A 26538-nucleotide genomic window follows, 5' to 3' on the forward strand; every position below is an offset into this window, starting at 1 on the left:
ATGACTGGTAATCAGACGGAGATCACAGACCCAGAAAATAGCAAGGAAAAGCCCAAGAAGTTTGCTTTTGATTTCTCGTACTGGTCCCATGATGGATACACGGAGAGGGATGACGGGTACTTGGAGCCCAGCTCATCTAACTATGCTGACCAGGTAGGTCTGTCTGCACCTCACAGTGCAATATGTTTTCAGAACACTCATAATGGTCCATAATTAATTAATCATTCACTGAATGTTTTTGAAGGGCATTAGAAGTTGGTTGAACATGAATACATCACACGTTTTATGGACAACATTTTTTATAATCTTTATTACAGTTTTTCGGAGCTAAGTCTCCTTCATCAAGTGAGTGATCTGATGGGAACCTACAATGTCTCTAGACAGTGCTATAAAGAATAGACAGGAGTCATTGATGTCTTCATCTTTATGTCATGTTTCTGACCAATTCCTTGACTGTTTGTTCATGTGACGAAGGGGCAAGGAATATGATTACACGATGCCATTTAGAAAGTGGTCAAATGCAACATATGTCATATTTGGGATTTCACTTTCTTGGTAAAGTACAAATTCTAGTGCTTTTTTTCGGTTGAGTCCCATCCGGGATTCGAACCCGCACCCTCAGAGTCAGGCACCTAATCGCCAGCACACAAAGTCAGCCGCCTAGCCCGCTCAGCCACCGCGAAAAAAAGTACTAGAATTTGTACTTTACCAAGAAAGTGAAATCCCAAATATGACATATGGGGCAAGGAATAGCCCAGAAATGCTGTGACATACAATAAAGAAGTTGCCATCCGTGATGTTTGTCTTTCACTCGTGTACCAACTTCTAAATGCCTCTCAAGAACTGGAAAAGACGTTGTTAAATAAAAGACATGTATTCAGGTGACTTGTTGCTGGGATCATAATATTAACAACAGACTTCTGGTTTTGGAAGGACCAAGGATTATTTTATGACTTACTTTCAAACACCTTGATGCTTTGCCAAAGGCTTAGGTTTAATTCCCACATAGGTACAATGTGTGAAACACCTTTTCTGGTGTCCCCCTGCTGCTATAAAAGAGTAGGTAAACTTAATCACTGGCTCACTCAAACACCATGATCATACATGTAGCATTTATAGCAACCTTCGTAGCTTTGTGGGTTAGATTGCTGACTTTGTATGCCGATAGGTTGGTATCTAATTTTGTGAGTTTGGGTTTGTATCCAAGATGGGACTAAACCTCTACTAGAAGCTATACTCTGCTCTCTAAACAAAAGCATTGCATGTTACCATGGTTAGTTTGAACATGGTCAAGTAGGAGTGTTTGTTTATTGGTACTTGTTCTCAGTGTACCAGAAAGCAGTTTTCCATGTTTTTCTGTATGTTCGCAGAAAATTGTGTTTGACGACCTGGGCAAGGGAGTGCTGGACAATGCCTGGAAGGGCTACAATTGCTCCCTCTTCGCGTATGGTCAGACGGGCAGTGGCAAGTCATACTCCATGGTTGGCTATGGCACCAACAAGGGGATTGTCCCCCTTGCCTGTGAGGACCTGTTCCGGGGCATCAATGAGAAGAAGACAACAGCAAAGGAGGGGGAAGAATATCAGGTGAATTCACTGTTTTCATTATAGTTCTCAATATTTCTGGTGTTATTATCACTTGTGCATTTTAATTAGTAAACAACAGTTTGAGTGTTCTATTTATCCAAGGGATTTACATATAACCAAAATAGAACACTCTTTAATGATCATCACCATGATGCCGTGTTTAGATTTATACCATGTTTATTCTATTATTCTATTATAAGTTTATTCTATTATGCAAGGTGTTTTGGGTTTTGAATAAAGGTTCCTGTTGTGGTGATGATAGTGCTTGTGGTGTAGATGATTATGTTGACAATTGGAATGATAATTGAAAGAGTGGTTGTGGTGATGATGATGGTATTATTAGTGATGATGATGATGATGATGATGATGATGATGATGATGATGATGATGATGTCTGCAGGTGAAGCTGAGTATGCTTGAGATCTACAATGAGCAAGTCAGGGACCTCCTCAACCTCAAGTCATCACAGAAAGGAGGTCTCAAAGTTCGACAGCACCCTTCCAAGGGATTCTATGGTAAATCAGTCAAACAGTAGCAATGTATTTTGCACCCAAAATACTTGGCCAAACTAAAATGATGCAAATAGAAAAGTGACAGCACCACAGGTGACCGACTGTGAGCATGACAAGTATTAGTAGTTTTATAGACCGTAGCATTTTAGGACTAACATTGTTGCAGGAACACCCCATAGTATACTCAGCAGCAAAAGAAAAAATGAGATCTAATAAAAGTAAGCATTCATGTCTTTTATTTAAAAACTTGATAAAAGCATAGTTGTGTTGCTTTTGCTGTTCAGTATATTTGTGTCACTTACCGTCTCACATTTAGTGTGGCCTCTTGTCTGTTATTATCGCAAGGAGTCATGTGACAACTTGACAACTTAATTGTCATATTTCACTGTATTTTACGCTGGTCAATCTGATCAGTGCCTGATCATCATAAAGTCATAAAAGGGAGAGTAGATACTTAACATGTATCAATGCCAAATGTTTCATTTTTGTGGTTTTATCCTAAAGACATGGATTGTACAAATGTACAAACAAATGCTTTGAATGACAGATCTGTGTTTCACTTAGACCTTGTGGTATCAGTTTCACCTTGACCTTGTGTTATATGTTTCACCTTGAGCTTGTGTTGTCTGTTGCTCCTTGACCTGGTGTTGTTGGCTGCACATTTAAACTTGTGTTATATGTTTCACCTTGAGCTTGAGTGGTCTGTTTCAACTTAATCTTGTGCCATTTATTTCACCTTGACCTTGTGTTGTCTGTGTCAACTTGACCTTATGTTGTTGGCTTCCACCTTGAGCTTGTGGTGTTGGTGTCACCTTGACCTTGTGTCATCTATTTCACTTTGACCTTGTACTGCATGTTTCAGTGGACACACTTACCTCCTGGCCTGTTGACAGTTACATGGCCATTGACAACAAGATCAACGAGGGAACAAGAAACAGGACGGTTGCCTCAACCAACATGAACGCCACCAGCAGGTGAGCCACATAATGTTTTCACTGTGTACTTTCACTACTGCTTTGCCCTTCAGGGCTTGTATATCAATGCTGACTGAAGCTCATAATATCATTATCATTAGGCTTTATTCAGCATTTACACTCTTACATAACTAATTCCATATTTTCATGTCTGAAACAAAACACTGTTTCAAGTTTATGATATGCAAACAAAAAATACAAATGAATTAATCCAAAGTTGCATTTAATCAACTCTCATGCCCACTACTGTACGTACTTTATTCTAAGTGAACCCCATAGATTTTGTTCTTTGGAAAGTTCAGAACAGACCGACAACACAGTGTGCAACAATGTTTTTTTTAGTATGGAGCAGTTGTTTATATTCCATATATGGCAAGTGTTACCTGTTTTGAAGCTGTTCACTTCGAATTTTCAATCATCGATTCCAGGCCAACTGAAAGGGATAATAAGTCATTTATTGTGTCAATAAGAAGCTAAAGCGAGTACTAGTGCCCCAGTTTATATATATTGTCAACCATTGTATTGCCAAAAAAGCTTGACATTGTGCCGTTAATGTTTGTGACAAGTCAATGCACAGTGACAGATTCATTGCATAAATTTGACATTAGCCTCAGATATGGGGTGGAGTTTTGGCCTCTTAGACTATCTAGATAAATCCTTAACTACAGAATATATTTTATGAAAATATGGATTGTTCTTAACGTGATGAATTTTCAGTACTGATATTTGAATTACAACAATATTAGACTGTGTAATATGACAAGGCTGATATCTTTTTAAATCCAGTCGAGCCCATACAATTGTGGCAATCACGTTCGTACAGAAGACAATGAATGAAGCGAACCAGAATATGACGAAGACTTCCATTATCAACTTGGTGGATCTTGCCGGCAGGTATGTACGCTGTCGGCGGTGAAGTGTTCAGCGGATTTGTTTTCATCATGGTGTAATTGATACAATCAAGAGAGGTTAGAGGTTTGAATATGTTGTCACTGGTCCCTTGGGGCCAGTGGATTGATGGTACATCGAGGGTATGTCAACCCATGTCCTGCTTGTGACCAGTGAACAACTTATATTGTGCTTAAATCTACAGAGAGCAGGCAGAGAGCACTAGTATTTCAGCTTTTGTGCTTTAAATCTACAGAGAGCAGGCAGAGTTTTGAGTTTTGTCTATGCTTGATCCTTCAGTGAGTGCGTAGAAAGCACTTCTTGTGAGAGTGAACCGTAGAAGGCACTACTGTTTTATCCGTTGTGCTTAATCCTACAGTTAGAACGTGGAGAGCATTTATGTTTCATCTATTGTGCTTTATCCTAAAGTAAGCATATGGAGATTACTTGTATTTCTTGTGATGTGTTTAATCCGACAGTTAGCTCATGGAAAGCACTTGTTTTTCTTGTATTGTGCTCGATTGAAGAGTGAGCCAGTAGAGAGCGTTTTTATTATCTTTTGTACTTGATTGCAGAGTGAGTGAGTAGAGAACATTTGTATTTCATCTATTGTGCATTATGCTAGAATGAGCCAGTAGAAGGCACTGCTGTTTCATCTAATGTGCTAAATCCAAAAGTAAATACATGAAGAGCATCTGTGTTTCTTGTATTGTGCTCTATCCTACAGTAAGCATATGGAGAACTCAAGTGTTTCTTGTTTTGTGCTTAACCCTATGGCTGGCATATGGAGAGCACTTGTGTACTTGTATTGTGCTTGATCGTAGAGAGAGAATAGTGAGCACTTGTATTTCATCTATTGCTCTTGATCATATAGCCAGTGGCGAGCACTTGTGTTTCATCCATTGTGCTATATGCTAGAGTGAGCAAGTAGGAGGCAGCACTGTTTCATCTACTGCAGTTAACATGTGGAGAGCATTTGTGTTTCTGGTATTTAGCAAGCACTCACATTTCTTGTGTTGTGCTTAATCCTATAGTAAGGATGTGGAGAGCTCTTGTGCTTCTATTATTGTGTGCTTAATCCTATAGTAAGCACATGGAGAGCACTTGTGTTTGTTGTATTGTGCTGAACCCTACAGTAAGTAGCAAGCACTCACATTTCTTGTGTTGTGCTTAATCCTATAGTAAGTAGCAACCACCTGTATATAATTTTGTACCTAATCCTACAGTGAGAGGGCAGAGAGCACTGGAGCCACAGGTGATCGGTTGAAGGAGGGGTCAGCCATCAATCAGTCACTCAGTACACTCGGCAACTGCATCAAGGCACTAGCTGATCTGTCTATGGGCAAGAAGAAAACTGTAGGTCAGTCTGTGGCATTGTATTCCATGGGTCAGTGTTGGCCTTGACTCTTTCTTGACAATAGGGCACAGGGTGGCTTAGCATCTATGTAGAGACAACAGGTTTGATAATAATTAGTGATGGTCATTATGATGATAATTGATGAAGGTCGTTATGATGATATTTAATGATGGTCATTTTGATAACCATTAATGATGGTTGTTTTAAAGGTTGCAAAATTTGGGGGCTCTTGTCAGTAGGGAATATATTAGTTGGTTTCGTGAAACGTCATGCACAGAATTTCCGATTGTGAAGTAAATAATTGCAAACTGAAATTGAAAATGTACAAAATCATGTTCAAATGCTGATTGATTGGTAGTTGTTTCCCTATATCCACTTACACGGAACTTTACTGAGATGTTAGCTAAATCAGATGAACAGTAAAGTTTTAATTTTGGGCAAGGCAATTCTAGTGAACGAATGTAACTCTCTTTGTAGTTCCATTCCGAGACTCAGTTCTGACGAAACTGCTTCAGAATGCCCTGGGCGGCAACAGCAAAACCATCATGGTAAGCGTACAATTACTGCACATGGAGACTGCGTCTCTTGGATGTTGGCCCACAGAAAGGAAGGCTGCTGTTTTGATTAGTGCCACGTCCTGTATACTATATCAGAGTGGGGTGTTTATGTCAAACTTTGGTGTATTTGAAATCTGTGTATTGGAGAGGCAAGTACACAGAGAGATGAATGGATGGAATGGTGGGAGGGCAGATGGACGGACGTACAAACAGACATCTTGACAGATACACAGACAGGCAGTCAGAACACTTGTCTGTAGTACTATACTAAATAACACATTGAGTGTTTCTCCTGTAGATTGCTGCCTTGAGTCCTGCTGATATCAACTATGAAGAAACACTTTCAACTTTAAGATTTGGTAAGACCAGTTGCCTTTTATCTCAATGTCTGGTAAAGTTTGGATTGGAGCCAATGACAATCCAGATAATAATAGTACAAAACACTAAAGGTAGTGAAAGACAAAATCTGATTAATATGTCCTTCTCACTGTCAACATGTTTTCTTGAGAGAATGACCAGATTGTATATCTATGAATAGAAATCGGAAAATGAAAAAATGTTTCATCTCTTATTTGAATTGATGAGTTCCTAGTCTGTAGGGCTGCATCGATTCACCCACTCCTCAATTTGATTTAATTTTCGATATTGGAACTTTTATTTGATCATTTTCAAATCAATTTTTAATACAAGGATAAACGTCAGTTTTCATTTAAATCTCAGAGTGGAGTGGAAGTCTACTAACAACAATTCTCACAGGCTAATTATCTCAGCTTCAACCAATCACATTTTGCTTTGTGTCAGCACTGGAGTTGGAGTCAAAATTACATGCTTGCTGTGTGGATATAATTGAAAGAAGTATTCAGATATTGAATTGAAATAGTTGCAGTAGTTATCGAAAAGTGAAATTGAGGCATCAGATTCAGTTTTCTTTATGAATTGAACTGAATTGTTGCAGCCCTACTAAACCTCTCAATATCACGAAAGCTTTAAAGTTAACTGAAGCAACGTTTTTGTTTTCTGTCAGCTGACCGAGCTAAAGCCATCAAGACCCAGGCTGTGGTGAATGAGAGTCCTACAGACAAGCTGATCAGGGAACTACGGGAGGAGAATGCTCGTCTCATGGAGATGCTGAAGGGAGGTGGTGGAGCTAGTGTTGTGGGTACTGACGCGTCCACCTTCAACAGAGAGGAAGGTATGGCGTTACACGTCATGAAGATATAATTCAGTTTGCCATGACCTATTATGTATACCTGCTGGCGTAGGTTTGTTGTGCTGCGAATATTGTACGTCTGTGTAAATCTCTAGCTGTCAAAATGGTTGTAGTGCAGCGTTACCTTTGTGGGTCAAGATCAGGCCCCTCTAAGTAATGGAAGGAATTACGGCAAATTTGAAGGAATTGCATCTCAAATGTAAACAAATGCAGTCCATCCGTGAAACAATTGCAGTGATATCGGTAGTTTAGCGGTAATAACCGCCATGCCACCTGAAGGTGTTTACGTCTGAACATCAGAAGCATCCAGGAGCATGAGTTGTGACGCTCTTTTGCAGTGACGATCTTTTCCTAAAAAAATAATTTATAGCCCCGATAACACCTCACACCTAGACATATCCAACATTAGTGGTCAATGATGGATAATTATGAAAATGAAAACAGTAGAAACTAAAAACAAAACTCACCAAGACAGGTGCTCCTTCCAGTGACGCCATGTTTTGATGTGTGAGTTCCAGGACGCGACTGACAAATCACGGAACTGAGCTGAGAAATCTCCGAAGATGGCCGATCTTCTTTCAAGTATTACCAACATTGTTTCCGATAGGGGCATTGTGTTTCTGTTATTACCGCTAAACTACCAATATCACTGCAATTGTTTCGCGAGTGGGCTGCGTTTGTTTACATTTGAGATGCAATTCCTTCAAATTTGTCGTAATTCCTTCAGTTACTTAGGGGTCCCTGAAGATGGTTGTAGCCCTCCTTTACCTTTGTGGGTCAAGATGGTTGTAGCACTCCTTTACCTTTGTGGGTCAAGATGGTTGTAGACCTCCATTACCTTTGTGGGTCAAGATGGTTGTAGACCTCCATTACCTTTGTGGGTCAAGATGGTTGTAGACCTCCATTACCTTTGTGGGTCAAGATGGTTGTAGACCTCCATTACCTTTGTGGGTCAAGATGGTTGTAGCATGGTATTATCTTTATGGATCAAGATGGTTGTACTATTGCATTACCTTTGTGGGTCAAGATGATTGTTGCACAGCGATTTCTTTGTGGGTCAAGATGGTTGTCCCATTGCATTGCCTTTGTGGGTCAAGATGGTTGTCCCAATGTATTACTGTTGTGGGTCAAGATGGTTGTCCCAGTGTATTACCTTTGTGGGTCAAGATGGTTGTATAGCTACATTACCTTTATTACCTCAATCTTAAGTGTGGGGATGTCTAATAGATCTGTTGACTTAAACTTGCTCCACAGAGTTGCCTCCCTTAGGGAATCCAGAAGCATGTTACCTTGTTTTTGAATCCTAGATTTGCCCTGATCATGATTCATGGTATATTCACACTGTACCTGTGTGTCGTGTGTTTCATGAGGGTTACCAGTGACATCAAAGTGAGAGGTGGAGATATGACTGCTGTTGTGGGTCCAGAGAAAACATTTCCCTGAATTTCCTAAGGGTCATTTCCTATTAACCTTTGGACTTAATGATCTACACACACACACACACACACACACACACACACACACACACACACACACACACGTGCCTTTTCCAAACTGAATGAGTAAGTGAGTGGCTTTGATCCACTTGTAGCTATATTCCTGCAATATATCACAGAGGTCACACCTTTCATCTATTTGGGGACTTGAACTTGTATTTTCAGTATGAATAACCAATGCTTTTACTACAAGGTACCCTCACACTGTTACTACATATGGACATTTAGAAACATGTTCATCCAGAATATTTCTTTTTGAAAAATTAAAATGTTCTTCTAGCCTATAAAATTGTTATAAGTTTTAAAATGGATTTACCAATGCCATTTTACACTATCCAGGAGGAAGTGACTGTCACGATAGGACTGACATTTTTTATAAGTAGACTTAACTCTTTTGTGTTGTCATGGTTACAGAGATGGAGCGTCTGAGGAGGGAGCTTGAGGAGCAGATGAAGGAGAGCAAGATGACATGGGCTCAGAAACTGGAGGAAGCTAAACAGGCTAGCAAGGTAAGACAAGCATTAACATGGTCAGTTGATAGCTGACACAATATCCAGATGTAGTACCTGTCCAGTGATTGTAGGTCGGTCGGATAGCCAAGTGGTTAATGTGTTTGCTCCTCACACTGAAGACCCAGGTTCGATACCCCACATGGGCACAGTCTGTGAAGCCTATTCTGGTGTCCTTCACTGTGATATTGCTGGAATAATGCTAAAAGCGGTGTAAAACCAAACTCACTCCACTTGATTGTAACTGTTGTGGTTCTGGATCATCATGGATGAGATTTATAGCCACCCATCCTGCTCCATCACTCACACGCTCAACCTGGTGCCCTGACTCCCTCCAGCATCCACTGACTAGCTACCTCGCTTGCCTCAGCAACCTATGCTTGTTGTAACGGGTTACTTATGAGTGAGTGAGGGAGATAAATTTTACACAGCTCTCAGCAGTATTCAATCTATATGGCGGTGGTCTGTACGTAAGTGAGTCTGGACCAGACCATCCAGTGATCATTAGTATGGGCATCGATCTGCGTAATTGGGAACCGATGACATGTGTTGACCAAGTCAACAAGTCTGACTGCCTGATCCCATTAGCCATTAGTCACGTCTTATGACAAGCATAGTCGCCTTTTGTGGCAAGCATGGGTTGCTGAAGTCCTATTCTGTGGGATCAGGTAGTCAGGCTTGCTTTCTTGTTCATAGTTCGATGCAGCGTTATACAACAAACCTCAAACAAATAAACATGTACTCATTTTGTTTTGTCCACAGGGCCAAGCAGAGGAGGAGAACCAGAAACAGATGAGACGGAAGACAGAGTGCCACTTCTGGAACCTGAACGAGGACCCCGCCCTCACCGCAATGGTCATACACTTTGTCAAAGAGGGTAAATGTCATGGAGGAAACACACTTCCACAAACCAGCATAATCTTCATCATAGTGGTAGATAAATAGTATCATTTTTCCTTATCCTGACTTAGCTTCATTATGCTTGTCTCCTTATATGCAAATGATAGTGGGACACCTCAATCCCTTGTATTTCCCTTGAAGTGGATGTAAAAGCACAAGTTGCCTCCCTTGCATATTTTCCCGCCATTATCAGTCACATGACCAACCATGCAAATCACTGTCTGCGTAATACTTGGATCTGCAGGGAAATCCAAAGTGCCATCTGATGGGGGAGGTTGGGAGGGCTTGACATAATGAGTCAGGATATCTATATGTATTTTCCCTTGAACATTATGTATGCCTGCTGGTGTAGGTTTGTCTTCACTGTGCTCTGAACTTTCATGTATGGAGCCTTGTTCCAAGCGGCATTAACAGGGTTCTCATGGGAAAACCTGAAATTAGGACATTTTACCCAGAAAATGCCCTAAATTCATTTTAGCCTGGAAAAGACCCTGTATTTAGTAAATCTTGACATGCTATGATTTTACAGGAAACTAGTATGTAACAAAATACCTTGCAATGATGGTTGATGTTAATTAATCTCCATCGTGAAGCCAAAGTCCTCTGATGTAGCCAATAGTTATTTCCCTCTAATGGTCGGTCCCACATTTGACCAACCTTGTGTCTTTTCAACTACTTATGTGTTATATTTAATTCCGTAGTTCCTTAAATTTTGAGTCTCGAAATAGGCTTAATGTGATGGATGATAATGTGTACAAACCCTGATTAAGTCAGTCTATCAACAATCTCTGTCCAAAATTCATAGCATCACATAAACATGCATGTCATAACACGTCATACAAAGATTGAATTCTGTACAATTTTACAACAAGTCTTGAATGCACAGTGCCTTGGTGGTTAGGTAGGTTAGACTGCTGACTTTGATGCCCCACCCTGTGAATCTAGGGCTGGGCGTGGGGTGAACACCAAACTTCTAATACATGGCAATATATTCTTCAACAGGGAGGCTAAAATATATTGAGTTTTCAATATCATGTAATTGTATTATATTCAGGAGACATGACTGTAATTATGTCTGTATCTTCAAAGAATACAACCTTTTAATCATGTCAGAATATCATTTTACATTGTTTGATCTTTCAGTCACATGTTCATAATGGGTCCACGTATTGAGACGGGTATCGGGGTCCAAATGTTTACCCACCCGTCATGGGTATTTGGGTTATCTGTCCCAGCCCTGCTTGAATCGCAGATAAAATATGTTAAAATCACATCATGCATGTGACAAGAATTAAGGAGAGAGTGAAGAGAGCACAATAATCTTCATGGCATTTTGATGTCACTGCATTGTATTTGTAACTCGGTATGACGTCACCGAACTGTATGATGTCATCAATGGAATGCTGTTCTTGTTAGTTATTGTGAGAAATATGTAAATTTGCACCATGTTTTTAAATTTTTGCACTAATATACAGATGTTTTCCTATAGATGAACAATTTATACTCATGTTAAAGTCTTTTGGGAAGATACAGCGTAACTTTCAAGATGACAGATGATTTCGTTTTATGTCTCTGTGTTAAAGGTTAATGTAAAAGTGATTTTCCACACAAGATGTATCCCTCTTTGTAGTTGAAGGCACCAACACAGAAAGCCATAAGACATAAAGGTTTACAATCTATTCTCTATTTCATATTATCAATAACTTATTAAACAGTGTGTTTGTGTTAGCATGTGATATGTTCTCTCTTCAGGGAAATCCACTATTGGCACCAAGAACGCTTCCCCTCCACCTGATATTCAACTGAATGGTTTGAGGTAAGCTGGGAATTAATTTAGCCAGACAGATGGCACTGTCCTTAAGTCAAATTATGTAAGTGAGTGAGTGATAATAGCTTGACATCCAATGTGCCAGTATGTCACCAGAAATGGCCTTTACATTGTACCCAAGTGGGGAACTGAACCCGGTTCTAGGATGTGTGAGTGAGAGAGTGAGTAAGTATTGTACCCATATGGGGAATCAAACCTGGGTCTGGGGTGTGTGAGTGAATGAGTTTTGTACCCATTTGGGGAATTGAACTCAGGGCTAGGGTGTGTGAGTGAGTGAATATTGTGCTCACATGGGGAATTGAATGAGGGTTAAGGGTGGGTGAGTGGGTGACTGAGTATTATACCAATGTTGGGATTGAACCCAGGTTAAGGATGTGTAAGTGAGTACTGTACCCATCTGAGGAATCAAACCCAGGTCTAGGGTGTGTGAGTGGGTGAATGAGTATTGTACCAATGTGGGGAATTGAACCCGGATCAAGAGTGTGTGAGTGAGTGAGGTTTGAATATGCAGTATGTAAACATTCTGGACAAGGCAGACCTGTGAGTGAAAGCAGCAATCTAGACGATCAGGTCATGATGACGTGCAGTCTCATAAGCCTGTCCACCAGTTTAGTAGCTTCTTTGAAAAGACTAAGTATAATAGGGTCCAGTGTTACGTTCTGACCTCTTTGCAGCATACAGAAAGAGCATGCAGTCATGGAGAACAAGAACAACATTGTGACGCTGACTCCAACATCAGGATCGCGCATCCTCATCAACGGCGAGAGCATCAAAGACAGCCGGGTCTTACACCATCATGACAGGTGAGTCAAACACTACTTTTTATAAAAAGCCTTGTTTCAAATAAACTGAAATCAGGGAAATTTTAATGTATTTTTGAAGTGATAGAAACACCATTTTTGAACATTGTGGATGCAAGAATCTATTCAAGGTTTGATTTTGTGCTTTGTTGCTTGCACTGGTGCAACTCAATATTATGAAGTGGTACATAGTTATCAGTCTTGCACCATATTGCATGTCAATGTTTGAGAGGGTAAACTTCTGAATACAACATCTAAATCATTCTTGAGCATATTTCTTTCATTGCAATAATAGCAGTGCATCTGGAATTTGTCTGGTGCAACTAGGTTTTTAGACAGATGGCACTGTCCTTAAGTCAAATTAGATGAGTAAGTGAGTGAGTGAGTGAGTGAGTGAGTGAGTGAGTGAGTGAGTGAGTGAGTGATAACAGCTTGACATCCCTCTTACCAATATGCCAGTAATGTCACCAGAGGGTTTCTAGAAATTGGCTTTACATTGTAGCCATGTGGGGAATTGAACCCGGTTCTTGGATGTGTGAGTGAGTGAGTGAGTAAGTATTGTACCCATGTGGGGAATCAAAACTGGGTCTGAGGTGTGTGAGTGAATGAGTTTTGTACCCTTTTGGGGAATATCTTGGTTATTTTCATTATTTTCCTCCCCAGAGTTCTGTTTGGATCGAACCACTTGTATGCATTCCACCACCCTCACGATGAGTCCAAGCAGAAGGAGCAGGGGATCCAGGTTGTGAGTCCGACCTATGACTCTGCACAGGAGGAGATTATGAAACATACAGGTCTCTTCAAAGACACAAGTGGCGGGGATGGCAAGTCTAAAGGTGGGCAGTAGGTTAGACTAACAAAATATCGAGGCTTGCCATATTTTATAGACTTATGTGGGCTTTCTTGGAGATGTTCTCTTCAGGGTCTGTATGACAAACTAGCTGTTTGTTGGTGGTGGCTCCTCCAGGGAGTGTGTGTTTGATCAGCCTGGGATGGTCTGAGGCAAATTCAATGTTTTCATGCTGTCATGTTTTTGTGGTGATTCAAGTGTAGATTTGGTCCCGACCAAGTGTTTGGATCTGAAGGCAGACAGATCTGCATTGCTGACATGTATATGAGTCTCCTATGCCTCATCTGCTTATATTTACAGATCAGATGGTTTAAACTGATGACTTCTTGTATTCACATATCAGATGATATTTCCTAAGACTGTTGCTTCATTGACATATCAAATGATATTTCCCTGGGACTGTAGCTTTATTAACAGATATATTTCCTTGAGATTGTTGCTTTATTGACATATCAGATGATATTTTCCTAAAATAGTTGTGTTCACATGTCTGATCATATTTTCCTAAGACTGTTGTTATATTTGCAGAGGACTTGCTGCTGCAGGAGGACCTGATACAGTTGCTTCCGATGGTGAATGAGGCAAATGCAATGTCTGAAGAACTAGACAAAAAGGTCAAGTTTGAAATTGCACTAGTCTCGCCTCAAGCCAGAGGTCTGCAACATGGCCGGACAGAGGTAATTTTAACTCCTTTAGGTCTAAGTATTTTTGTTGTGCTGTATGGATATTTGGAAAATAAATGTTTGATTTATTTTATTGAACTGTTTGCAGTCAGCTGTATGACAGAAGCTTGTAAGTTGTTTAGAAGGGTAGTGTTTGACAAAAAATAAACGGAACAAATGTCCTGTGTTTTCCAACAGTGTTTTCAGTCCTGAATTTTTCTCTGATTTTTCTTGTCAGGTGAATGTGAAGATGAGGAACTTGGTGAATGGCAATGAGTGGATGTTCGACCGCAACCACTTCATCAACCGCAAGTTCCTGATGCAGGAGATGTACCAGAATTTTATGGAGGGCTGCAAGGACTGGGATGTGGAGAGGGTGATTATCTCCCCTTGAATATGCAGTATTCTCAATAACAAGTGATAATAAGTCTCTTTGGATGATGCACCAATGTAGCTGGAAAAGATGACCCACCCCATATTTCTAAATCACCATGACCTTTTTCCATTTTCACCGTCCCCAAATATCCTTTCAATCATGATATATACTCACCAGCATTGAAAACATACCACTTACAAAAGCTGAAATTACTAAATGTATTTATGAGCAATTTGTATTTCTTAGTGGATAATAACAGATGGACTACTGACAAAAACTACACAGAAAAGATGCTAAATCATTTGATTGTTTCACAGTCAGAAATTATGAAGAACATGTGGGGCCAGATTGTAAGTCAGTATTGTGTGTGACCGCCATTTGCATTGACACCTGCAGTGCAACATCTCATTGAGTTGGTAAGCATCAGAATAGCATTCTAGGGGATGGCATTCTAATCCTGCAGTAGTGTGGCCTCAAGTTCATGGATGTAAAAGGCATTAACTCTCCCTTGACAGATATGAAGGACAGTCCTCTGATTGTAACTTATTCTACCCACACCATGACACCAACAGTCTGACTGAACCACACGTTTATCAGCATAATGTTCACCATCGTGATGCCAAACACATAATCGGCTGATAGCTTTAATTAGGTGACTCTAGTCAGTGACTACCACATCATTGCTGTATCCTGTCTGATCATGCCTGTTAGCCCACTCCTTATGGTGTCTGTTGGTGTCTGTCAGTCAGTCTTGGTACACAATAATGACATCAAGCATGGAGCCCTGTTGTGTGCAGACAGCATCTCGCAGTGTAGGTGCTGATAACATTATATCAACCTTGAACTAGTGCAGCATTTTGGCAGTCGGCAGCATGCAATCACGGAGATGGACAGTCTGGCGATCCTGATGGGGCATCACGACGGGGCATCCCGATGGGGCATCCCAAGGTCGGGGGTGCCACGAGTCTGCTAATGTCTTCTATGAAGCCTGACAATGGTGTGGTGTCTACATCCATGTCATTGAGCAATATCCCTGATACTGGTGCCAACCTGAATCGTTCCTGGGGCACGTTCTCATTCCTGAGATGTTAACCCTGGTATCTCTGTCCTCGTTTCACAATATTTAGTGAAGCCATGAGAATCCTGTCTCGTAGACACCTGCTATCAAGGCTCCAACATAATTTCAGAGCAAAATTACCTAACGTGACTAAGAGAGTGCACTGAACAGGAACATATTAGATTGATGTATTATCAAGGTTGGCGAGCATATGTATATGAACCTCGTTTGGAGACTGCTGTGTTTCTTGGTATTGGTGTCTCTGACTTGTTCTTGAAACTTTTAAAAGTTTAGTGACATTGTAGTGGTTAGGGCGTTTTCTCATCATGATGAAGATCCAGGTCTGATTCCTGTCATGGGTACCAGTGTGAAGCCCATTTTTGGTGTCCCCCACCATGATATCGCTGGAATATCGCGGAGTAAGGCTAAACTCACTATTCTTAACTCTAAGATAGAGTGTAATGTCTCTGTGGAAATTGCTGACACAATTAGGATCAGAATTAAAATGTGGCTGCAATGGTATCCATATTGGAATTGTCCTTTGACCATGATACTCAGCCTGTAAGTTTTGTCTTGCTGTCAGTTGAAATCTTGATATCTATTTATTGTTGAGTTTTGCGATGATTTATTGAAGTCACTGTTACATATGCTTTTGACTGGATGCCAATTGGCCATGGTGATTTGCTGCTGTTAATATAGGTGCAAGACTTGGTATTATGGCAAAATTGTGTTTTCTATATTTAATACTGTTTCTATTTTGACCACCTGCCTCATAGCAGATATTTTGACAAGGTTGCTTTTGTTGCAGGAGAAAGATCCTTTTTGGGAACCTTCCACTACTCCAGTTCAGATCGGTACAGTGCATGTGTACCTACAGTCTTTGGCCTACATGATAGAGTTGCAGGAGAACCTTGCTGTCACTGACTTCAAGGGTGTCGAACAAGGTAGGGAGCCTCTGCCATAGCTCAACTGACAAGATGATGTGTAATGGACATATGGTCCGGTTTGATTTTGACATCAGGAGTATCCAATCTCTGCTGTAGCTCATCTGACAAGATGATGTATTATGGCCATCAGGAGTATATTGTGTGAAATCTCTGCTGTAGCTCACCCGACAAGATGATTATTTGGCCATTCAGTAGAGCTGGGTACCAATATAGGTCATTGAGACTGATAATAGTTTGTTGTAAATAACAATTGATTACTGATATGTGTCAGAAGTTTGTTATGAGCAAAATTGCCAAATAAAGTAAAAAAGAAATGAACTTATTTCAAGCCAGCAATGATTGGCAAAATGTTTATGGATGGATTACTGAAACAACAGTTTCGTGAACATAATTTTGAAGCAACATAAATTTGTGCATTGATTGAGTAAACTGAACGTTTATGAATGTCCCGGGATAGAATAGGCCTTCAGCAACCCGTGCTTGCCATAAAAGGCGACTATGCTTGTAAGAGGCGACTAACGGGATCAGGTGGTCAGCTTCACTGACTCGGTTGACACATGTCATCGGTTCCCAGTTGCGCAGATCGATGCGCATGTTCATCATCACTGGATTGTCTGGTCCAGATTCGATTATTTACAGACCGCCACCATATAGCTGGAATATTGCTGAGTGTGGTGTTAAACTAAACTCACTCATTCACTATTTATTGTATCCGATCTCTGCTGTAGCTCACCTAAATGTTGAGATTCTGCCGTGTTCTGATGACTGGACAGAGTGTTGTGATGAATTCATTGAGGACCCGGGTGACCTGGTAAGTATCCTTTCAAAGCATAGATAAATGTTGTCTTAAAGCAGGTACGGAAATTGGAAATTCAATATGGCCAACTGGCAGCCATATTTGAATGACTTTCTGAAACAGCAGAACAGCAGTAGAACCAATATTATTTGCTCTGTACATTATTCAAGGTATTTTGTGACCTAACATGACTAAGAGAGCGCACTGTTAATAAAAGCATCCATTATTAGTCTGGTGAGGAAATCATATGATATGAAATATACAGCATTTGATGCTTGTGTCACCAGTATATTCAAACCCAGCTTTTGCGTTTCAGCTATCCAGAGCCCTACACTTCAAGCTGAAGATCATATCTGGACGTGGCATCGCAAACCGTTTCATCAAAGTAAGTGAGACATATCGCAGAATCTGAGAAGTATAGGAATGAATGCAGTCTGATTGGTGGTAATCTATTTGCAGAAGAACACCATTAGGTTTTGAGAAATCGACACTATTCTTATCTGTTGAAATATTGTGTAACCATGCAAATCTGGATTAGAATTGATCAACAGCAACCCATACTTGTCGTAAGAGTTGACTAATGGTGTTCAGGTGGTGACATATATCCCAAGTGTGCAGATCAGTTCTCATTGTTGAACCAAACAATCCAGTGATCAACAGAATGAGCACACAGGCAACTGGGATACAATGTCATGTGTCCACCAAGTCAGTCTGACCGACCACCTAATCACGTCAGTTACGACAAATGTTGGTTGCTGAAGACCAATTCTAAACCGGATTTCATTGGATTAGGGATATGAACATTCGTTATGAAAGTCAGCAGGCCCGACCACCTGATCCCATTAGTTGCCTGTTACAACAAGCATGTGTGTTACTGACATCGTGTGGTTTGTTTAGTCGTACTGCAGATACAAGTTTTACCTGGACGAGAACTGGGTGGAGACAGAGACAATCTCCGGTACCAGCAACCCAGACTTCAACCATGAGAAGCGCTTCACGTTCAAACCTGTCACCCAACAGGTACGTAGACTGTTCTGTTTTCTGTTTTACATTTAAAACAAGACTTGCCTGAAAAGGGGTTAAATAACACATTCAGACGGTGGTTGTTCAGTACTGTATGTCTAACAGTCGATTCACTCGTAACAGCATTAGCCATGGACACCATTTTTGCAAGTTAACCACACTGTCAACAGGTTAGTGCCGGTCCTTAACTTTATGTGACGTTAACAACCTGATAAAAGTTAATGGAATTTTGAACAACAAGATAAGCCTCTGTTATTAGTTAACAGTCAGTTAAATGTATTTGTTGACTGCTTAATATATAATTTAGTTTTGAACAATTGGGCCTAGATCTATTGTTCGTAAAGTTATAGTGGTGTCTGCTCTGTGCCATTCTGATTAATGCAGAGATTGTGGTGCTAGCCCTGCAATATTATTCAACAGTCTATGAGCACATAATTTTTGCTGACTCTAAATGACCAGAGGCGGTCAATATGACTTGATTGAGATGATAAATGTCAGTATTTATTATGTTTCTCTATGTGAACTACATTGCTATTTTTGGTCTTCGAAATTCAGCATATCTACCGTAATATACAGTACATATTTTGCTTGTGAGCACTTTGAGCATTGCCTTTGAGTGGTGGAAGTCAGTGCTATATAAGTGCAAAATGTACTCTTTTGTATTATTATGTTACCATGGTAACTCCAATAGTGTCATGGACTCTTCTAGTTGTTGGACTACCTGCTCACAAGGTCGCTGGTGATCGAGGTCTGGGGACAGCAGAAGCCAGACAAGTCGGAAGTGGTGGCTGATGATGCCAAGGCAGCGAAGACGTCTGAGAAGACGTCTAAGGGTGACCCCACCCCTGCCCCACCCCCAGCCCAGAACACCACGAAGGCTCTCATGTCCCGTGAGAAGACCACTCTTGGAGTGGGGGCAACTGCTGCCAATACTGTCACTGTGAGTTGATTGTCACATGCCTGTCATGTGTTGTACTTTCAGATCTTTGAATCAAAAGCACACTATCATGCCACAATTTTCTAAAAATCAATATTTTATAAGCTAACATGTAATTTATTCTGAACAAAATTATGTATTAAAATTATGTATGAAATTAAAAAGTGTCAATATGAAACTAAAATGTTGCAATGTTGCATTAAATTGACTCTCATACTGTCTGCTGACTGAACTTTATTTCATGCGAACCCCTCAAAACTATGTCCCTTAGAGTGTTCTGTACGGAGCAATCATTTACAGTCAGTATATAGCAAGCGTTGTCTGTTTGGAAACTGCTCGTCTCAAAGTTTCAGTTATTGATTTCAGGAAAGAATGAGATAATACGTCTTTTATTGTTTTAATAGGAAGCTACACGGAGTGCATATGCCCCAATATATATACATATATATCATAGACTAAAATACTTTTGAAAAAGCGTCACATTGAGCTTTTAACCACAAATGTGATACTTTCACAGATCACTGAAATAAATAATTTTATATCAGTGGTAATGGATATTGATGGGATTAAGGATCTGTACTGTCAGACGGTGAACAAGGGAATGACCACTTGATATTCTTCAGGGTCAGAGGTGGGCTGGAATTTTGTATGGGGACCAGATAACTTTTCAACAAGATCTAGCTGTTAAAGCAGATACTATTTTGATGCTAATCTTGTGTATAAAGACCAAACACCTCATGAATATGAAATTGATTTGTCTCTAATCACTTGCTGTGAATGTTTCAGATCGACAAAGAAGACAAGATCAAAGAGGTGAGTATACGTGTCAGTTAGTTAGTGAGTCATTGTTATCCTTTAATTAACAGAGTAATGCAACCCAAATGTGTTATTTTTTATAATATACTAGTTATCATACATGCTTTTAATGCTATGACTAACAAATAAAAGGTTATTCTGTCTACAGCAATAAATTGCTGTTGACAAATTTAACATGGCTGCCTTAGCTGCCATATTGAATGTATAATTTTGGGCTGATACTAAGCGTATTACAGTTGTGTGAATGTGTAATAACATCTACATGCATTGAAATTCTGGTTACTACCGCAATATTGCTGACACTGCTTAAAGAATAATCACAATAATCAAACTTGTAAAAAGATTCAGGATGGAGAGCAATATTTTGTCTGTTTGATGCTGAGTGGAATTTGCCGGTGCCATATCTTCGTGACCTCAGCCCAAATATGTCTAACTATTCAGTGTTTGCCTTAGACATGAAAATTTAGGAGTAATCAGGACTCCCCGGTGTCATGAGAGGGAGTCATGGACATGTTTTTGGGAGACAACTTCAGTATGCAACTGTCATCAAGACATCTACTGTGATTGTTTAATAGCGATAAAAACCAAGGTAAAGCAGGTCAGGCAAACAACAAACTAAGTGGTTTGTAAACAAAAACAAATAACAAGTTTAGATTTTCTGAACTTAGGGCCCAGTAGCATTGCTTCAACAATGATGTAAGCTTTTATATTCACTGCGTATTTGAGATAATTTGTGCGTCAAATACGCAGATTTTCTGTATCAGGGCAAACATTGCCCATCCTCCCCAGTCCCAACAAATTGTCCCAAACATTTCAGGAAAAAAAATAATAATAAAAGAGTAAATTTTTCATAGCCCCTTATATTTATGAAGTATGCGTATGCTCACTCTCTGTCATGATTGACCCAGTCCCCAAACTGGCTAACATTAAATCAAAGCGTGACATATTTGAACCATCAGACAAAGAATTACACAAGACATATGTACCAGTCAGTAACTCAAGTTTGTTAGTTTCCATAGAGTGATGATGTTCTCTAATCTGTCAGTGGATTAGCTGTGTGGTCAAAGCATTTAACTCAGATTTGATTCCATAGGTACAGTCAATATTCTAATGGTCATCCTGATTAATTTACCCGGTTGCACCTGTGCAGGAAGTGAGAAAAATAACTGAATCTTGTTCTCGTGTCCTCTGCTGTGATGTTGCTTGAATGTTGCTGGAATGTTGCTGAGAGCTTTCTCATAACCGTACTCAGTTGTATGTCAAGTGACTAAGCCTCTAGCTCCTCACTGGTAGCTTGGTTTATCCAGGGTGATAATGTCCATGTTGTATGTGCTTAGACCATGTCCGTGGGGTGGGATGGAGTTCATAGCTTTATCAATCGCTTCATTATTATTATGCTATGAAATATGTGAGCTTTGCAATGTCTGATCTTGTAACTTTCCTCCACTAACCTGCAGAAACAAGAAGTAAGTATGCATGGGTTGGACGAAACTAAATTTTTGTTGCTTTTTATGTCTAATATTGGGCCAGGTCTTCTTTCTAATACTTCAAAAGGTGGTGGGGTAGCCTAGTGGTTAAGGCGTTCGCTCGTCACGCCAACGACCCAGGTTTGATTCCTCACATGGGTACAATGTGTGAAGCCCATTTCTGGTATCCCCTGCCATGATATTGTTGAATATGGCTAAAAGCGGAGTAAAACCATACGCACCCACTCTAATGCTTCATTCACAATTTTATGTCTTAGGCAAACCTTAATTTGGGATATATTTAGTGGTTTGTTTCATTTGGCCAGCAATGCTACTAACAGTTTATTGTTTTTCCTTTACTTAATGTGAAGGTTTCTCACATTTTCCAATGCTTTTAACATTATTTGGATTAATAATGAAAGCTTTATTTTGTTGATCTCATTATTAACACAGTTAAAGTACTTAGATAGACCGTTTGTGTTTGGCACTGTTGCTAACTTCCTGGGCATTAAATACTGGCTGCAGCATATGGACTTAAAGCATGAGGGGCTGAGCTATTTTGACTCAATCTGTTTTTTTCCTTGGTGCAGTAAGAAGCACAACTCATAGTTCAGTATTACAGACATTACCGCTATTTAACTGGTCTTTCCACCTGCACTTCATCTTGATACATATTGTCACCCAGTGAAGATCCAAGTCAGAATTGGTCTTCAGCATCTCATGCTTGTTGAGTGAGTGAGTGAGTGAGTGAGTGAGTGAGTGAGTGAGTGAGTTTAGTTTTACACCACACTCAGCAATATTCCAGCTATATGGTGGCGGGCTGTAAATAATTGAGTCTGGGCCAGACAGTCTAGCGATCAACACCATGAACATCGATCTTCTCAGTTGGGAACCAATGACTTGACATTGTGCCAACCAAGTCAGCAAACCTGACCACCGGATCCTGTTAGTTGCCTCTTATGACAGGCATAGTCATAGTGGTTTAATACATGGCCTATTCTACCCTGGACATTCACAGGTTGTGCTTTATGAAAGAGGCAACAACATTGTTGACACATGTCAACATATCCCAGTTGCATAGATTGTGAATGATGATGTCAATCACTTGATCGTTTGATTTACAGTGGCGCTAAATTATGAAAGTGAACAATGTTGAAGATACTGCAGTGATAGTTAATGAATGTTGTTCTTGAGAGCCTGAACATGATAAAGATAAGAAAATCTTCCAAAGTAGATATGTAATACCATGATCTGTCACCATCAAATCCATGGGTTCGATCCTTTGCATGGGTGCTATGTGTGAAGCCCACTTTTGCAGTCCCTTTCCGTGATATAGCCTGAATATTTTTAAAATTTCAGAAAAATATACTTTCTCCCTCCAGAATAGATAATAACAAATAAACCCTGCTTGCGTGAACAACTCCACCCCTTGGATGACATGACCCCATGAAGAAGCATGTAGAATGTGAATGGCACCACCCCCTACCCCCAACCCCTCTACTACATGTGTGCAAAATTGACACACCTTCCCCCAGAGAACAAAATGGATGATCACCATCGTCAGCCCCGGTTGGTAGGGTAGCCAAGTGCTTGTTGTGTTTGCTCATCATGCTGAAGATCCGGGTTCAATTCCCCACATGGGTACAATGTGCGAAGCCAATTTCTGGAGTCCATGCTGTTGTATTGCTGTGATATTGCAAAAAGTAGCGTAAATCCCAGCTGTCTCACTTTGTCACTTTCAGGAGGAAGCCAAGTACAAGGCAGCACATGAGATCAACACATACAAGAAGATCGCGGAACGTGCAGAAATCAGACTGGTATGTATGTGCAAGGACATCATGTCCTGTTTTTAAATTTTTGGGGGGTGATTTATAGAAGAAAGTATGAATTACGTGATGAAACACTGTCTCATCTCAAAATGTTGGTTTGATATCTGACTTGAATGAATTTGAGATTCTTGGGCAGAGAACGTTTGCAGTACACCTTGCTGTCCCCTTGTTTGGACTTGGATAGATTATGTCCTCATTTTCTGTCCATATCTTCCTTTGTGGGCAGAGTATGTCCCCAGTGTCCCCAGTATCCAATTTCATTTTCTTGAACAGAAAAAGGCCAAAGCCTTGTTTCAAGTGCCATGCAGCAGGCTGCAGAAACTGATTGTCTGACCTAGGTCTGATCCACATCACTACAACATTCATGAGCCTATGATAAAGCTGACAATGTACACAAGTTGTAATATTATCAACAGTTGTGACTGTTGAGGGGGAAGCAACTATTGCAATAGTCTGTTGCAACATACTGTTGTGATAGTGATAGTCTGTTGTGGCCAACTATTGCGATAGTGATAGTCTGTTGAGACCAACTATTGCAATAGTGATAGTCTGTTGAGACCAACTATTGCGATAGTGATAGTCTGTTGAGACCAACTATTGCGATAGTGATAGTCTGTTGAGACCAACTATTGCAATAGTGATAGTCTGTTGAGACCAGCTATTGCGATAGTGATAGTCTGTTGTGGCCAACTATTGGAATACTATTGCAGTAGTCATTTTCTCTTTACGTCTCATTTCAAGTTATTATTCCCAAATGAATGTATGGTCCTCATGTGGCAAAAACAAGTTGAAGCAGCTTCAGTCTTTTTTAGTAACTGACAAGAAACTTGAAACCCATATCAAGTAAACAAACTCCATGACGCTCTAGCCTGCATCCAAACGTCCTGTATTTTACGTTGCGTATTTATCAACGGAAGTCAGTTACTGAACTATCAATAGTCACACGTCTTATTGGTACGTTGTTAGGTTTTCATTTCTACCATCAATTAATTGCTATGGGGGACTTGGCAATTGCAATCCATTGATAGTTTGATGCATCGTAACAGCACTAGTTACGTGTGCTTGTGGTTCTGGACCTTGGCTTCTTGGATGTTATCATAGCTAACTGTTGATCATGGAGAAACTACAGTAAAATACTTTAATAACAAACTACAAGGGACCACTGAAATTATCATAGCTAACTGTTATATCATGGAGAAACTACAGTAAAATACTTTAATAACAAACTACAAGGGACCACAGAAATTATCATAGCTAACTGTTGATCATGGAGAAACTACAGTAAAATACTTTAATAACAAACTACAAGGGACCACTGAAATTATCATAGCTAACTGTTGATCATGGAGAAACTACAGTAAAATACTTTAATAACAAACTACAAGGGACCACTGAAATTATCATAGCTAACTGTTGATCATGGAGAAACTACAGTAAAATACTTTAATAACAAACTACAAGGGACCACTGAAATTATCATAGCTAACTGTTGATCATGGAGAAACTACAGTAAAATACTTTTATAACAAACTACAAGGGACCACTGAAATTAGTTCATTACATCCATAGTTCGCTATTCATGAAAACCCATTGAAAGAACAGTAAAATACACTATACAGTACAACACATTCCTAGTCAGTTTATTCATACATTCATTCATATTACGTTCTTTTCACTACAAAGTCAGTAATCTTACACAGGTCACTCGTCACTATGCTCTCGTCATTGAATATATGGTATTTTAAAAGTCTTGCGACTATCAAAAGCCTCTGTCCACATTTCCGATGTGTGTGGGAGGCATATGCACAGGCCTTTCGAGGGGATGCAGTTGTTGTTTTCTATTAACAGCAATTGTTAACAACTATTGTTTTTCTGGCCAAGGATTATTTACAGACAAAGTTGGAATAATGATATGGATTTGTATTCAAATTTACTCTAGGTTTCTGATGACAATTTTACTTTTCAGAATCAGCTACAAGGCTTGATACAAGGAGCTAAAGATTCTGGTGATGGCACGATTAAGGTCAGTTTTTGATTTTGACAGTTTGATGATGAAATTGATTCTGTGTGTAGCTGCACACGCCTTGCTCATAAGGTTATCAGGTGGTCATTTTAGCACTACACTTGATCACGGATAACTTGGCGCCTCTTCGCTCATAATGGCACTCACACATGCAAATAAGGGTCAGTTGTCAGATTGGTGCTTAACTTATCCTTCTTTGCCAGTAGTTATAGACATAAAGAAATGGTGTGATTCACAGATTTCAAAAAGAAAGCTCATGGCTTTGATACATTTATTACTCCACAACTTAATAAACACAAATGTACTGACATCAGTTCTCACACATGGGGCTAGAGTCTCTTTTCTTCAGTCTGACCTGTGAAGGTGCGGGGTAGAATAGGTCTTAAGCAATCAATGCTTGCCACAATAGGCGACTTATGCTTGTCGTAAGAGGCGACTAACGGGACCGGGTGGTCAGTCTTGCTGACTTGGTTGACTCATGTCATTGGTGGCTAATTTTGCAGATTAATGCTCGTGCTGTTGATCACTGGATTTTCTGGTCCAGACATGAATATTTGCAGACCACCACCAATTAGATGGAGAGTTGCTGAGTGTAAAACTAAACTGACTCACTTGCTCACTTTCTTCAGTCTCAAACTAGGAATAGATATCAGGCAAGTGTTACTAAATAGAGAGTTGTATGAAAGTTTTACTATCATTCATGGTGGCTTTCTTTGTTTGTAGATCGCAGACCTGGAAGCCATAATTGCAGGCAGCGATGCCAAGGTGTCGTCCTCTCCATCAGCCAGTTCAAACGGCAGCAGCCTCCGTGCTGCCAAGCGTTCTGGAGAGAAGCAGGGCTCTTCAACATGCAGTCTACAGTGAAAAAGGCTCGTATCCGAAGTCATCTCTCCGTCCATTGTTTATTAATCTTGTTATGGATTTGTCATCAATTAACCATAACTAGTTAATATTGGTTATTGAAAAGGAACTATGAAACATCTTTTCAGTCAATTATTTAACTCACAAAACTGTATGTATATACTACCCATCAAAGGTTTATACTCACAAGTGTACATGTAACCACTTACTTCAGTCAACTGTTCTAAACTAGATTTTGTAAAGTATCTCATACTGTTTAAAGGTAGTTGTAAAACAAA

The 26538-nt window shown here is 40.0% G+C and overlaps 1 protein-coding gene across 1 annotated transcript; it reads left to right on the forward strand.

Annotated features, from left to right (window-relative positions):
• On the forward strand, positions 1-26263 carry LOC137255466 (kinesin-like protein KIF28P). The gene is made up of 25 exons (XM_067792901.1): positions 1-153; positions 1371-1586; positions 1987-2101; positions 2961-3072; positions 3859-3966; positions 5187-5320; positions 5795-5865; positions 6173-6233; positions 6899-7066; positions 8995-9089; positions 9852-9966; positions 11742-11805; positions 12492-12620; positions 13281-13453; positions 13996-14144; positions 14368-14505; positions 16371-16506; positions 17238-17320; positions 17622-17690; positions 18203-18325; positions 19038-19268; positions 20052-20078; positions 23290-23364; positions 25343-25399; positions 26123-26263. Exons 1-25 carry the CDS (start codon positions 1-3, stop codon positions 26261-26263), a joined length of 2943 nt encoding a protein of 980 aa, XP_067649002.1.
• Positions 26264-26538: the final 275 nt, after the last annotated feature.

Source organism: Haliotis asinina, chromosome 11 (genome assembly GCF_037392515.1).
Source record: "Haliotis asinina isolate JCU_RB_2024 chromosome 11, JCU_Hal_asi_v2, whole genome shotgun sequence".
NCBI lineage: Eukaryota > Metazoa > Mollusca > Gastropoda > Lepetellida > Haliotidae > Haliotis > Haliotis asinina.

Excerpts from the sequence above, each read along its gene's own strand:
- LOC137255466 (XM_067792901.1), top strand. The coding sequence starts at position 1 with ATGACTGGTAATCAGACGGAGATCACAGACCCAGAAAATAGCAAGGAA. Across the intron at positions 9,967-11,741 it reads CATACACTTTGTCAAAGAGG|GGAAATCCACTATTGGCACC; the intron begins GTAAATGTCATG and ends TTCTCTCTTCAG. Across the intron at positions 14,145-14,367 it reads TGCAACATGGCCGGACAGAG|GTGAATGTGAAGATGAGGAA; the intron begins GTAATTTTAACT and ends TTTTCTTGTCAG.